The sequence below is a fragment of the Atta cephalotes genome, assembly GCF_000143395.1.
Source record: "Atta cephalotes unplaced genomic scaffold scaffold00022, whole genome shotgun sequence".
In the NCBI taxonomy this organism is placed as follows: Eukaryota; Metazoa; Arthropoda; class Insecta; order Hymenoptera; family Formicidae; genus Atta; species Atta cephalotes.
Genome location: NW_012130086.1, coordinates 4,542,276 through 4,557,894, shown reverse-complemented (window position 1 = coordinate 4,557,894; position 15,619 = coordinate 4,542,276). Strand labels below are relative to the sequence as shown.

General features: G+C 31.1%; 2 protein-coding genes across 2 annotated transcripts; one reads left to right on the top strand and one right to left on the bottom strand.

The window, feature by feature from the left end:
• Nucleotides 1-3,979: 3,979 nt before the first annotated feature.
• On the bottom strand, nt 3,980-6,598 carry LOC105619649 (chymotrypsin-like protease CTRL-1). Its single transcript, XM_012201170.1, is given in 5 exon segments — nt 3,980-4,147; nt 4,326-4,552; nt 4,707-5,048; nt 5,427-5,543; nt 6,481-6,598. Coding segments are annotated over 5 exon segments (972 nt in total).
• A 3,240-nt stretch (nt 6,599-9,838) lies between these two features.
• Nucleotides 9,839-11,106, top strand: LOC105619648 (cysteine-rich hydrophobic domain-containing protein 2). The gene is made up of 4 exons (XM_012201169.1): nt 9,839-9,957; nt 10,392-10,602; nt 10,845-10,961; nt 11,056-11,106. Exons 1-4 carry the CDS (start codon nt 9,839-9,841, stop codon nt 11,104-11,106), a joined length of 498 nt encoding a protein of 165 aa, XP_012056559.1.
• The last annotated feature ends 4,513 nt before the right edge of the window (nt 11,107-15,619 follow it).

The following is a 15,619-nucleotide window of genomic DNA, read 5'->3' as shown; positions in this document are numbered from 1 at the left end:
TCTCTCTCTCTCTCTCTCTCTCTCTCTCTCTCTCTCTCTCTCTCTCTCTCTCTCTCTCTCTCTCCCTCCTTCCTCTCTCTCTCTCTCTATTTCGAGAGGTGCCGCGTAACTCAAGTTGCATGTGTTCCTCGTATGTTCAGACGCGATGGACGATTTCGCTTGACTAATCGCCGTCTTTTTAACCCCCTCTACGACGTGGAAGAAAAGGAAGACACGTCGTGTAAAATGTTCTCGTGTTTATCTACGACGAGCTTGGATCAACCGTCGAGCACGACGGTCAACGGTCGCATCGACGTTTGAAGAGACCGCTCTAAATGCCAAAAATAAGATGTTGCCCGATTTAAGATTGTTGAAAGGATAAACTTGCCTATCTTGATTTGAGGATTTCTCGAGATCTTGCCTGCTAAGGATCTTGATATTCTAATTTTAAAATCATGGCATTTAACGTTATCTCTCTTTCGAGATTTTGCATGTGTTGAAGCAAAAATTTTAAGTAATTTAGTTTCTCTCTGTGTGTGGACAATATTTACTCAAGAAACACATATTGAATATTAATTTTATAAGTAATTGCTTTGTGAGTTTATACTTTTTTTAAATATTGTAATATTTATATTACTTTTTTAAATATTTTTTATCCATATACTCTGAATTTTATTTTAAAGACGGTTTTACAGCTTCTTTGTCAGATTTAATTTCTGTTAAAACAAAATACGAAAAATATGAAGAATAGAAACTAATAATTATTATTGAAACAAATAATAATTATTATTGAAACAAAGAAAAGTTTGATTAATTATACATATTTATATTCCACAGATATGCAAGCTGGATAATGGTAATATTAAAACACGGATTTAATTATTCTCGAGAAAACATAATTTAATTCTATATAGGATATAAAAATGCATCGCGGAAGAGACGGTGTTAAGATTAAGACAAAACCAATTTTCTGATGATGTAGACTATTAACGAGGTTAAATCGTGACCAGCTACTTTCGCCACAGGAACGTGTTTATATATAACATACGTCTAGATATATTATTAACCGACGCTGTCACGTATCTTTTAACGCGTAATATACAGGCTGCCTGTATTTTCAAGTTAAGTAATTTCTAAATGATCAAATTTTAAAATTTTATTTATTCAGGAATAGTCACTTGAGATGATTAATAACGAAGTAAATAAAACTCAATCACAGATTTCTTTACTGATTGAAAATTCACATTTAGGTTTCTAAATTGTTTTTTAGAAAATATTAAATAAATCGATACATATACAATGATCTCATACTAATAAGTTATACATACGATCAATAATCAATAATCAATATATTATATAACTAATGATAGTTTTAATTCGAATGTAAAAATCATTCCGGGTAATTGTTTACGCGATAAAAAATTAAATGACTATTTCAAGTTAATAAGAAAAAAATATTGCCTTATCCTAAATTCTATTAATGAAATAAAGCGCAAAATATTTTTGCAAATTCTCACGGCTCTCCATTTTTCGTACATGAAAGAGGAGCTAAAGAATGGTCGGAGTGCCATGGCTGCATCATACACAGCCGCTTCAGCAGACCGTAAAATTGGCGTGTAAAAATGTATAAATATGGTACGCCGGCCAGTACACAAAAGCGCGCGTATTATCATCGGAATTAACCTAGTGTTCGACTGAAACACTTCTTCTTTGCAAGCACAAAGCAATGAAACTCTTTGTATCGAAAAAAGGATCCACCCTTGCTAAATTGCGCTTGCCCGACATTATATCGTAAATTATACACGTCGAGTTATTTAAAGGAATCCGGGACAGAAATGCGCAGGGATAAAGTTCTAATTATGATTTCTTCAAATTGTTAATAAGTGGTCCACGATCGAAGAAAGATGTGCGATTTATATATAAACGTTATTTTGAAATCCATTGTCGTCGCGAAACGTGCTAAAGTTCTATTCTTAAACTCTAACGATTTTGATCGATATTTTATTTATTTTATTAAGAAAAAATACTAACAAAAATTAAATTGTGCTTTGGAACATATCTCTTTTTATTTTCCGCTTCATTTATTCGATTTTTATTTGTTTTTTAAAATCTCAGTTAAAGTTATGAAATTTTATGCAGATAAAATAATAGTGTCCATAACAGTTTTATCTGTTTATCAATTGTATTAGTTATTTTTTGGCACGATTAATAATTTTTTGCAGTTTCTTCAATATTATTTCGTGTGTCGCAAATTCGCGCCGAAGCAATAATTTCACCGGATCGTCGCCGAGGCAGGTGGTTAAACTCATTGTCAGGAAGGAACCTTCGCTACGATTTTGCGGTAATAGCCGCCCGAACAGGACAACAGAGCACTGTTCTGCATTCGTGCCAGACAATTATAAATCGCATCTCATCACCTTTCCTCGCCTGTTTCGCCGAGATTTTTATCGGCCCCACAATCGCGCCGGCTCCATCCGTGACCGCTTTAATCACATTTTAACTGTGCCGTCCGTGATTACTATGTACACGTCCGAAGAGGCACAGTTATACTCTCGAAGCTCGATATGTATTCTGCTGCACATGCCATCATAATACACGACGATTGACATGACGATTTGCGCGTTGCGCAAAAAGGTCGGAAGATACGAATGATTTGCAAAATTTTGTCATTGCTTCATTACTGACGTATGATTTTCACATTTCGCGTATTATCAGTGTATGAATAATGCGTACGCAAATATTAATAGGCTCATCCTAATTGATAATAAAAATGAAGAAATCTTTTTTTTTAATTACTTATATGTTTAAAGAAATAAATTATTAATTATATTTTTAATATGCAATTCACATTTCTTTACATGGATAAGATTATAATGCAAATTAATAAACAAAAACAATATTTTCGAGAATCTAATAATACCTCTGGCGAAAATTTTTTCTTAGAATTATTTACATAATTTTTAAAATTTTTATATAAATTTCAAAATTTGTCATAATTTCTCTATAATATTATTCTCTATAATATTATTTCTTACATTTTTTAATATGAATTTTAGAACATTTTTTTAAAATAAGAAAGTCAACATTTTTTTCTATAGAATTTTGTATAAATTCTAAAATATTGTAAGATTTTTCGCTTTATAATTTCCAAAGAAAATTCATAAAATCTGAAGAAGCTCTTAAACTTGAAAAGTATCTTAATATTTTTATAAAGGGGTAAGTATGAAAAATTCTAAAAATAAAACTCTAAAAATATTATGAGAGATTATAACAATATTTTTATCAAAGATAAATATAATGTATTTATTATAAAGTAAATGCTGTGATTTTTCCACGATATGTTGCATTTATTAAATGCAAATTATAAACATTGAGACAATGTCGCCATCATACGCGGACTCCAAGAACAAGAAGTGAATTACTACATAAAATTAACAATCGATAAGATAATTCTTAATTTGACTTTTCTACATAAAAGAACGTATTGACAAAATTTTAAATAATTATAGAAATTTTATTTTAATTAGCTTTATATTATTATTATAATGTATAATAATCTTATCAGACAAAGTATTGCCACTGTCGGTAATATCGCGATGTTGTCTATTTTATCCCTAACGCGAAAAGAAAATTTTATCCTATGAGTTGGCTACTCGATGGATAATGACTCGATGGAAATGAAGACAATATTCGAAGACAAAAAAAATCATTTGTAATTATCTTCTATCTTAATTACAACTATTATAAGCTAAATTAGAACACATATATTTTTGCAGTAATGCAGATTGGAGTAAAGTTGTAATCTCTCAGGAAATACTGTACATACCTATCATTTACATTAAAAGCACATGAAAATAATATCTGAAGAGAATGATATATTCAAAGAAAAGAGAGAATAAGAGAAGAATAATTACAATTTTACTAAAATGACAGGGTACACTTGTGATTATCGAGAAATCTTGTAATTAAAGAAAGACACGATCTATCTTCATAATGTTATTTATTCGAATTGCATTCCAGTGACACGTTGAATCCAATTTGCAAATGCTGCTACTCTAGTATACACTCCCGGTCTATCGCTTGGACAATTTGCGTCTCCGTAGCTAACGATACCAATTTGTAGAGGCTGATCATCCTTTATTACAAAAAGAGGACCTCCGCTATCACCCTAAGACATATCGCAGTAGAATAAAACGTTTAACGAATAACTAACTGCGAGGAACTTCAACTTATTCTTAAATTTGAGTAAATATATAATGCTTAAATTTCCTTTTTTTTTGTGAAATTATACAATATTATTGTATTATATTATTGTTTATTTCTTTTTTTATCATTAAATTTGTCACCTGACACGCGTTTTTCCCAGTTCCTGGTTTCGTGCATATATTTCTGTAATCCACTCTCCAATACGAGACACATTCCCGTTTTGAAATTAACGGCATTAGAACATACATAAGTTTCTTGGTTCCTTTGGAACCGTATCCATCGCGACCCCATCCAACGACATAGGCCATCGTATCGGCCATAACTTTACCATCCTTCAGACCAGCCAGATGTATCGGTTGGATTTTTTCTAAAAATTACAATTTCGTTGAACCGCAAAAACTATAATTCTATGATTATTAATTTTATCTGTTATATCTCTGTTATATCTGTTATATCTCTGAAGTTCTTTATCAAGAAATGCTATAAAGCCACGCGTTCTCCATCGACGAATATTTTTTTACCTGAAAAAGGAATATCTTGCGGCAGGTGTAACAATCCGATATCGTTCTTGCTGAAGAAATAGTATGGATGTACGTGAGCCCGTGTCGTCATCATCGAGACTCCAGATCCCCGATTTACATTGTAACCGATCCCGGTCTTATCAGTGATTCCAAATATCACGAAAAATCTTTGTGGGTACTTGGCGATGCAGTGCCCTGCGGTCAGCACCCATCTTTTCGAAATGATGGTACCGCCGCACTGAGCGACTCTCTTACCATCAATCAACCGATGCACCACGGCCATGAACGGAAATTGACCGTCGTTTGCGTAACTTCCACCGACTATCCTCTCCATTTGTTTGACTTTTTGATGACAAAAAGATATTCACAGAAAAACAGTGGATTCTCTCAAGAAAAAGATATAAATGAAAATAAAAATATATACTGATGTATAAATATAAAAACGCAAAGTTTAAGACAACATGCATGTCTGAATGACATCATAAAGCCGTTCTAGGATACAAATATAATATATAATATCTATAATAGCATTGATAAAAAATAAATTACATGATAAACTATTTACAAATCGAATATTATTGAAAGTATAAGTTCTCGAAATTTTGCTTATTAAATTATTATGCTTATTATATTAATTATTATTTGATTTTTTTAATAGAATAAAATGATAATATCATTTTTTACTATCGAATTCTTTAATTATTAGGGACATGTACTCACTGTTCGATACGAATGGCTGTTTATTGATCGTGATGGTACCATTATTAAAATCAATAATGATCTTTTTGTTATGAAATTTGAAATGTTGAGGCTGTTGTTGAGCATTTCTACGCGACACTGAAACAATCAGGAAAAATACGAAAGCCTTTGCACTCCACGAATTCATAGCGGAATAACGAAAAGTTTTGCGTCTCACTGCTATTTATGATTTAGTCAGTCAAGTATAACACAGATTGGAGAAACTATTTGCACGAGGTGGAAGAAATACGTTAGCCCTAACACTTTATTTCTCTGTCATAGATCATAAAATTAATCGATTATTATTACCGATTGCCATATGTTTTACTTCTTTTTTTGCCAAATTTATCATCGGTATATGTGAATTATTACTATTTAAATATTTTTAAATTTTATCGAAATTGTACTCTAATAAAAAGATATTACATTTATAATTGCAATATTATATTGCGAATAATAATGGAATTCTCTTATTTGTGTTTGAGCACTTTTTGCTCTATTTTAAAATATTTTTTTTTTATCAAATATATATTTATTTTTATTTAATTTACTATATAAAAGTAATGATATAGCTTTGATTAAATATTTCTTTTTACTACGTTCTTTCAGTGATAAATTAAACATTATTGTATACAACAGTTACAGGATTGGAAAGTGCTATGTTAAAAAAATAAAAGTTAAGTTAAAAAGTTAATTAATTTTAACTTAACTTATTATATTTTAGACTCTTAACTTTTTAACTTAATTTAATAATTTTATATTGTATAATTTTATTTGTGAACAAAAATAACCAGATTCAATAAATAAGCTGTGAAAAAGGAAAAATATGAAAAATTATGTAAAATAGTTAAACTTTTTTTTGATTGTTTATTCGAACCAAATTTAACTTTTTAATTATTTTTTTAATAACCTAACTTTTAATTCAATTAATTTTATTATCAATTCAATTAATTTTATTATGGATTAACTTGTATTTTAATTAAGTGAAATTTTCAAGGCTTAACTTTAATTTAACTTAAAAAAAAAGTTAACTTACCCAATCCTAAACAGTTATCGTTCCGATTGCAAATTTGCGCGGCAAATTAGCGCGTCGGAGAGAAGATGTCGTCATTTCTATTAATCTCAACTGTTACATCGAATTGATCGACAATCATTCTATTGTGCTGTTGACGGTTCCGCGATTTCTAGTTGAGCGGCCGTTGCACTCTGATTGAAACGCGCTCAAAGTAATGATTTCAGAGTATTTTTGCACGCATGGACAGTCTACGCGAGATAATGCGTGTGCGTGATACGTAATGCCATGATTCATCATTTATTGTCCCAAGAATCTCACGCTGTGAAGCTGAGTTGTGGACGTATTCGTCCACTGTAGTCCGATTTCGCGTGCCGTTAAATCGCACGACTAATCGTGCTAATCTTTCTTTTCCCTTGCGAATGACGTGTTACGCAACATCGGCAGTTCTCGCTTTCTTTGCGGAGTTCGAAATTGGCCTAAAAAACGTACAATGTAAATGAATCTTTTTGCGGATTACTTTCCATTTTAGTACATCTATTAACATAATAATTCTATTATATTTATTAAACGAACAGGAATTTACTCGAATAACTTCCAAGGAACTTTGTTCCGAATTCCGAGGACGTTTCAAGGAATTTGTGCAATGTAAAGTTGCGTAATATATTGTAGCAAGAAGTGTTTCAAGTTGCGTAAAAAATCAAACTAAAAATTTATTATGTAACATCTCCCGTAAAATTTTATCTAATTCCAATTCTATTTTACTAAATACCTACTCAGTTTAATCTTATTGAATGTGATTTTGTTATTAATTATATCAAATTAATGTTTATTTTTGGCTATTTCCAACATTACTGGCGTTATTACAATGGAGCTAAATAGTAATACTGATCTAATCTGTTTTCTTAGGAATTATGAAAAAAAAATTTACGATTTAAGGAAACTTAATTTAAATCACTTTGTAATATTTCAATTTTAAGATTAATTATTTATATTTTTTATTTATTTAAAAATGAACTTATTTAGATTTATTGCTTTGGTTCTTTCTCTTCCTTTTATGAAAAAGAGAATTGGAAGCGGTATATTAATATAATATAGCAGCGTAATAGTCAAGCAAACAATTAATAGTTAATTAATATTAGCTAAATTAATTTGTTTGTCATTCTTTTGTTCTTACATCTTTTATATTCAGTTTAGAAAGACACGGATAATTATTTAAAATTTTAAGTATTAATCGATTGTAGACACGATTTGTAATTTTTTCAATTTTTCTTGCTTGTTATCGCACAATGTATTTTATTATATCACAGAATTATCGATGCTCGGTCACGTTAGAATTCTTTAGTTATCCCGTGATAATTAATAGATATACAGGGTGAATCAGAGTCGTTGAACCAATTTTTACCCTATGAGAAAATTATCGACTTATCTAATTAAATTATAACATGCAGTTAATTATTTTCCTGAGAGCTGGTTCAATGACTCTGATTCACCCTATATTACGAATTATGGCTTTTTGTTTTTTTTATTAAAGTCAAAGATTAAAGCTTAAAGATTACACTAATTCCATGAATTTTTGAAAGCCCGGAAATGGAAATAACAGAAAGGTAGAAATAGTAGGAGACTAGAAAAGAGAAAGTATGTTTTGTATCTATCAGAGAGAAAGTGGTTTCTCAAAAGAGACTAAATAACTTTGCAAAGAAAAAAGAAAAATATCGAAAGTTGAAAATCGATGAAAGATAGTTTTTAGAAACGAGTCAGAATTAAAATAAAATTGACACTAATATTATGTGTATCATCTATTTCTACTGGAAAATGAATTGAAAAGTTATAAAATCTAAATTAATGAATCCTGCTATGCTATTGAAATTATAAATATAATTTCGATTCTTTCGCGAAGAAAGAAATGCAGATATTATATAATTGTTTTTTAACAGGAATCCATAAATATACAGAATATTCCCATTGAAAACTGTTTGCATTATTCAAATAAAATCGGAACAGTGCTAATAAACATTGCAAATTGAACAAATCTCTAAATAGACTTTTGTACAAATGCGTCAATGGACACGTGATCTGTTTTAAGAGAGACTCGTGCTAAGATGTTGCACACAGAATTTATTTTTCTTAAGGCCTATATAAATTATTATTAATATTATCCATTATTTTATTACAATTTTTGTTAATTAATAATATGCAGCATATATTACACATATAGTTTTTTAGTAAAATTTATTATATATATATATACTCTATCACATAGCGTGACGTAGCAAAAAATTCTTTAAATCTAAAGAAATTAAACAATGAATTTTACAAAAGGGGAATCTACTGACATCCTTTTTTGCAGCGAAATATACACGGTTGAGATGTAACGTCTGCTAGCAGTTGTGCTGCTACGCATGCGCTAGAATAGTCGCACCAGCCATCAGTTCCACTGACGGAATTTACGAGAGATCTATAAAGGACATGGCCCTCTCCTTGAAATCTTTTTTTAAAAATATCTATGCAAAATGTTATAAATATTTTTAATATTTCTGAAATTACAATTTTAATTCCAAAAATATCTTTTAATTTACAAAACTGCTGTAGGTATAAAAAATATACATAGATTCTATTTACATTATTTTTTTATGTTAATATAATTTTGAATAAAACATCTTATGAATTATCCATTTAAATAATACTTCTTTGAGATAATGCTAATAAAAATAATTTAAACATTCTATTTTTTCATATTTGACTTAAAAAAAAAATTTTGCTTGCTTTGCATTCCAGTCCCCCCCGCCCTTGACAAATTTCTGGATTCACCAATGACTAATTCACACTATCACCCCTTCGCGTTTGCGCATTTGTTGGCAGACCTGAGATCGGAGCAGGTCGGAGCTCGGAGCAGTCGGAGCGGAGGAGAGATCGTGAACGAGCGGATCACATTACGCATATCATATCCGCACTATCCGCAGTGCACTGTGCATCGGTGATCTGGAGCGAGTGGCGACATTACATACATAATACGCGAACGCTGGCGAACGATATCGTGATTATCGCCCGTCATCGTCGTCATCATCAAGAGTGCGTTTAGCAGCTGGTCTAGCCCGGTTTCGCGACGGAGATGATCGTCACTCGCAATAATCGTGACGGAGCGAACGTGACGACGTGCCGGAAACTCACCGTCTCGGCGGGGATGTGAGCGAGAGGAACGCGCTCGCGAGAGCGCCGCGCGGCGTCGTCGTCGTTGATGACCAGCAACCACGACGACCTGGCCGGCTAATCGAGGGGGGTAAGAGACGCGCGCGCGGCAGTGTTGCTATCATCGTCGTTGAACGCGATATATACGAGCGACTCACGTCCGTGGGAGGCCGCGAGTCCGAGGGGGAGCACGATGGCGGATTTTGACGCAATCTACGAGGAGGAGGAGGAACATGAACAGCACTTAGAGGATCACTATGTCGCGATGGTGCCGGATCCGATCGTCATCCGCGGGGCTGGCAACATGACAGTGTAAGTTTCTTTCGTGGAGCGCCATGCCACTCCGAGGCTCAAGACGCGCGTCCGAGAAGTTCTTTGTTGTCTGGAAGGACAGAGGGGGGGGGAGGGATGGGGGAGGGGGAGGACAGAGGATTCCACAAAGAAGAGAATGCAAATAAAGCCACCTGATCTTTTTAATTTCGATGTTCTACTTGGCAACACATTCACGTCTCTCCCATTGTTGTTTCGATGTCGCCAGCGACATCGTGTTATTTTTTTTCTCAGAAAAAAAATACATATTTAGCGATCTGCTGAACTTACATAATTAAATTGTTGTTTACCTTAGAATCGAGTCAATATTTTTATTTCCATTTCGAAAGAATTTCAATGACAAATTTTATCCAAGTCGCAAAAAAAAAACTACTACGTAAAAAAAATGTTATCGATATGTGCGATTTTTCTTTCAGATTCGGTCTCAGTAATCGTTTTGAATCGGAGTTTCCCAACGGCCTCATGTCCCGCGTAGCTCCAGAAGAGTTCAAGGCGACTGTTATGAGAGTGAACAGTGTATTGAAAAAGACTTTACCTGTTAACGTTAAGTGGTTATTCTGCGGTTGTGTATGCTGTTGCTGTACTCTAGGATGTTCTCTGTGGCCTGTCATTTGCTTGAGCAAGAGGGTGCGTACTAATTGTAAGAAAGTCCAATTTATAACTCTTTAAATTTTTTTGAATGGAATCTCACTCTAAAGAAAATTGATACAGTTTTGAAAAAAAGTAGCTCAATTTTTAAATTCTCACTCTTTAGAGTGAGATATACTTTAAAAGTTTTAGAGAGTAATGTTTATATAAGCTACAAGTTGGATAATAGTATTAGATTTTAATATATACATACAAGACATTAACAAGGATTATCTTTCTAGACTCAGCATTCGTTAAACAAATTGTTAGAATGGGAGAATAGTAGGCTCTACCATAAACTCGGTTTACATTGGAGACTGGCAAAACAAAGATGCGATAGCTCCTCCATGATGGAATATGTAAGACACTATGAAATTATTATTAGAATTTTAGGAAAATATTAATAGGTCTTATTTTGTAATGATATTGATTTCGGTTTTCTTGACATTACAGGTTCTTTTGATTGAATTTATTCCAAAGATTCCAATCTATAGACCCGATTAAACAATAGGCAATCGTGCAATTAATAATACGTACAATGCAAATAATCAGCAATGTGCAATGTGCAACTGATGACATGCAGAAAAATACAGAGAAGATAAAGTGCCGCTACGATGATATAGGTACTTTTCTAGTACTTATGTAATGCATATTTTTGTAAATATTCTGGGTAGGAATGCACAGTACAATAATTCGACGTAACAGAGAATAGATTACATTTTGATCATAGAAAGAAAAAGGCAACTGTTAATTCTTTACAATTAATTTAAACTAAAAAAATATTGCAAACAAATCGAATGATTATTTTCTCAGAGATATTCATTATATTTGGAATAAATCATAGATCATTTTCTATATTTTTAAATTTTTTGCGCTGAAAACTACTCGAAAACTTTATTTATTAGTTTATTCAGTAATTGCAAGAATAATCTCATCGTTTTTTATCCGAATAACATTTGGTAATCTATACTCGTCAACTAGAATTTAAGCCTTCAGGTAAGAAATTAATCTGATTCAGTACAACGAATTTATTAAAGTACGGATAATAACGTCAAAATGAGTCATGCTAATCAATTTGTCTAATCGTGCATAATGCTACATGCATACACACTCATGTTGTACATACATACGTGTACATACAGAAAATAGAAACTTATTTTAACTATAGGTTAATTTCTTACCACCGTGATATTAGAAAGTATGAAATGTAAAGCGTAACTTTACTTTCTGATACAATTTCACAAAATATTTTAACACGAATAAATCATCCGAAATGAAGAAGCATACATTGTCAGGCGCGATTAAGAGATATCGATATAGATTTTAGAAGAAATATAGATAGCAATCGCTGATAAATGTAAAATATATATACCGATGAGATGAAATTTTAATTGCAAAACGCATCTATAATAGGGCAAACAGTACGGAACTGTAGAATAGCATCAGCGCAATTATTGGGCACAGAAGAACATAAGAAAATATTGTAGAAAACTGCCATGAACGAGCTCATTAATTCTTGCTTTTTAATGAAAAAAATCAACGTTATCACTTTTTACGTATATGCCGTTGCATAATTTTATGTGTCCAATCGCATGACTTTTAGAAGGAATGATTAACACTTAGCGCATGGACATTTCTGTCACATATTCGTTTTCCTTTTAAACTAATGTTAAACTAGTCTTAAGAAGAATAATGAAATTGTTTATTAATAAATTTTAATTTTATGGATAATATATTTTAATTTACTTAAGTGGCACATTGCTATCACAGTACTGTTTACTCTATTCTTGTTAATATATATACATATATAATATACTGTTTCTCAGATAAAACAGGATTACCAAAATATCAGAACAACGTCTCCCATGTAAAGGAACTTTGTTGTGTAGGCACTATTTTACATTGCAGTTTAATATGGTTCCGCACAGATATTATTAACAATTTGTCTAATACATGATAATGCGACTGTTATCAGCTCCGCATTACTTTCGCATTAAAGAAAAAAAAATCAAGCAAATTTACTCATTACCAGACGCCCATAAAACATAAAATAGTTATAGAAAAATACGCAAAAACATGTGAAAATACTGCAAGTGTTTCTGTTGCTGTTCAGTGGCTGTGATCGAGAACAAAAGACTAGTTTTGAATTTGAATGTGTGTCGCAAACAACTACACATAACGCCCGTGCTTTATCTTATGCGGTTCTACACGTTAAAGCCTTTTATAGAATATCAGATTTACTCTGTTTCTCTAATATTTGTACTTATTCTGTAGAATAATTAAGTCAAAGTAACAAGCATTTGCATTAAAAGTGTCTGTGTCATATAGATTAATAAGAACGCTCTATTGCCATATCTGATTTCAATCATACATACCATAGGTATAATCCATCTATCATTAATATTTTTTAAAAATAAAGCAAACAGAGCTTTTTATTTATATAGATTCTCATTTCACTTGAGGAAAATATGGAACAATTATACTCTTAATGATCTGTTGAATAGTTGATAATATATCAAATAATAAGCGATCATAAAAATCATATTATCATATTTTCGGACACGTGTGTACGAACAAATTGTTATACGATTATTATTTTTCCAATAACTCTATAGCGGGCAAAAGTGTCGGTATTTCTGTACTGAATGTCCTTCTAATCGATCCATTGAACAAATATTGAATTATATATAGAAATCGATATACTGTGTAATGGAACCATTGCATATGTGCTTTCTAAACTGAATATCGCAATCCTCTTGGTAGCGTATAATAAAATAAGGGCTGTGTTAAATTGGTCAAAGTGAGAGACGCATAATATGGTTCTAAACTATGCTTAAAAACAATTTTCGTATATTTCTAAAAATGAAGATTACTTAACGTATCAACAAATAAAAGCAGATTTTATTCCGTTTGCTCGCATTTTCTTGAATATTAAATACGGTCTAATTATACTTTCTTGAAATTACACCAAGTATCAGAAAAATGTATGTAACATTAACGCTCAGTTTGAAAGTAATATAATTACATATACACACTTATATTAGTTTATTAATTTATTAATACTTTAGTATACAATCTTTAAGGCCACGTATACTAAAAAATTAATTCATAATCTTTATATATGTATACATATATTATCTACACAAATATTTACATGATTTTTCCTTCGCATAGACTATGAACTATGTGCACTCGGTAAAAGAAAAAACTAAGGAATTGTTTTCCGTCGATGTTTTATTACTCTGCACATGTGTGAATATTTTTAGATATATCACAATACAAAAAAATAATAATATAAATGGTAATTACAATGTACAAGGAAATAATTATAAAAACTAAATGCTTATTTATAGATACATATAAATTTTCTGTATAAATAATAAGCTATCTAGATTACAACACATGACGGCACATAATTTATACATAGTTTGCATAGTACACGTAAATATATATAAATAATTAATGTTTTTATGTGCATTTCCTTGGATATTTGGTTTAATGATAAAAGTCACCTCGGAAATCATGAATTTTAAGCAAGTACACTTCTATAGTCTAAGATTATTTTTCAATTCATGTGTTGTTTTGCAGAGAAGCTCAATTAATATCATGCATGTTGAATGTATGAATGGAAATATCAAGCATCACTCGGTAAAAATTCTTCGAGTTGCTCATATCATTCAATGCATCGCATTCCTTCATGGAATGTCTATAAATATATCCATTTATAAATATATAAACATATTTACACTCTGAATTAAAAACAAACATATATGTACATTGCAAGAAAGCCAATTATCCGAAATTGGTTTTTTACTTTTTAAATCTTTCATTTATTATTATTTGAAGGATCGAATATATCACTCTAAGGAGCGAAAATATTTTTTCAGTAACACGATTTTGTGTGTGAATTTAGATATTGACATTAAAGCGTAAGAATATAATAGTAATGTAAATAGGATGATAAATTTGCAAGGAAATGTATAGCGAATCGAAGTTAAATAATATCGATGATTACATTGCGAAAGATCAGGGGAAAGGAATATATTTTTGATAGAAGAGAAATGTAAACGAAATGATTATCAGGAAATTTGAATATAAAATTTGGTGTTGAATTTATGTTCTAGATTGAATATTTTTTTTATGCAAATTGCGTATAACATGAAGATATCGAGAAGATATCGATATAACAGATTAATCGATACGAGTAAATTACATAATATCGCATATCATATTACACGTTACATTAAACTAAATACATTAGTGACATTAGATGTAACTTGCCAAAGCATTTATTTATCTAACATTTTAAAGTTGAAGTCAATAGACAAATTGTAGTTGCAATACATCCTTGGCGCAAAAGTGGCTAATAGTGAAATTATTATCAGGCTATCGTGGTTTCAACATGTGCCTTTTACTCGTAAATTTGTGAATCATGTAAATGTAAATATTATATGTTAATAATATATGTTAAGAAATATATTTGTATAGAATGAGAGTGGTTCCTATATATAAATATATATTGCGCATTAATAAAATAACTACTCGCAAGCTCGCGATATCGTTGCACAAGATTACATGACGGATCGAAATAGCATATCATAATTTCGCAATGGATAAAAAAGCTTTCAGAGCATCATAATATTGAGATGCAGAAATGTGAGATATGACGTAATGAAATATACGTAAATATCGTTTCGTAAAAAGCTTTTGATTAACAGTCGATATAACACGATTTATTATATGACGATTAATTGTTTTCCGCTATAATTATCTTTTATACACATCGTTTGTTAGCCATGTAAATTTGTGTAACTGTGTTAACTGTTTTTCAGTTTGAAAATAAATCGTACGGTTGTATAATAGCCGAATATATTTCGAGCTTATTGAATTCCTTTTAATCGATATTCTTTAGCGACTGGAAATTAATTATAATTTTCAATGTAATTGCGGATGTAAGCTTTTTTTCCAGATTAAATTTCAACTGGAATTTTATACATGCATATACACACACATATAT

Excerpts from the sequence above, each read along its gene's own strand:
- LOC105619648 (XM_012201169.1), top strand. The coding sequence starts at position 9,839 with ATGGCGGATTTTGACGCAATCTACGAGGAGGAGGAGGAACATGAACAG. Across the intron at positions 9,958-10,391 it reads GGGGCTGGCAACATGACAGT|ATTCGGTCTCAGTAATCGTT; the intron begins GTAAGTTTCTTT and ends TTTTTCTTTCAG. Across the intron at positions 10,962-11,055 it reads GCTCCTCCATGATGGAATAT|GTTCTTTTGATTGAATTTAT; the intron begins GTAAGACACTAT and ends TTGACATTACAG.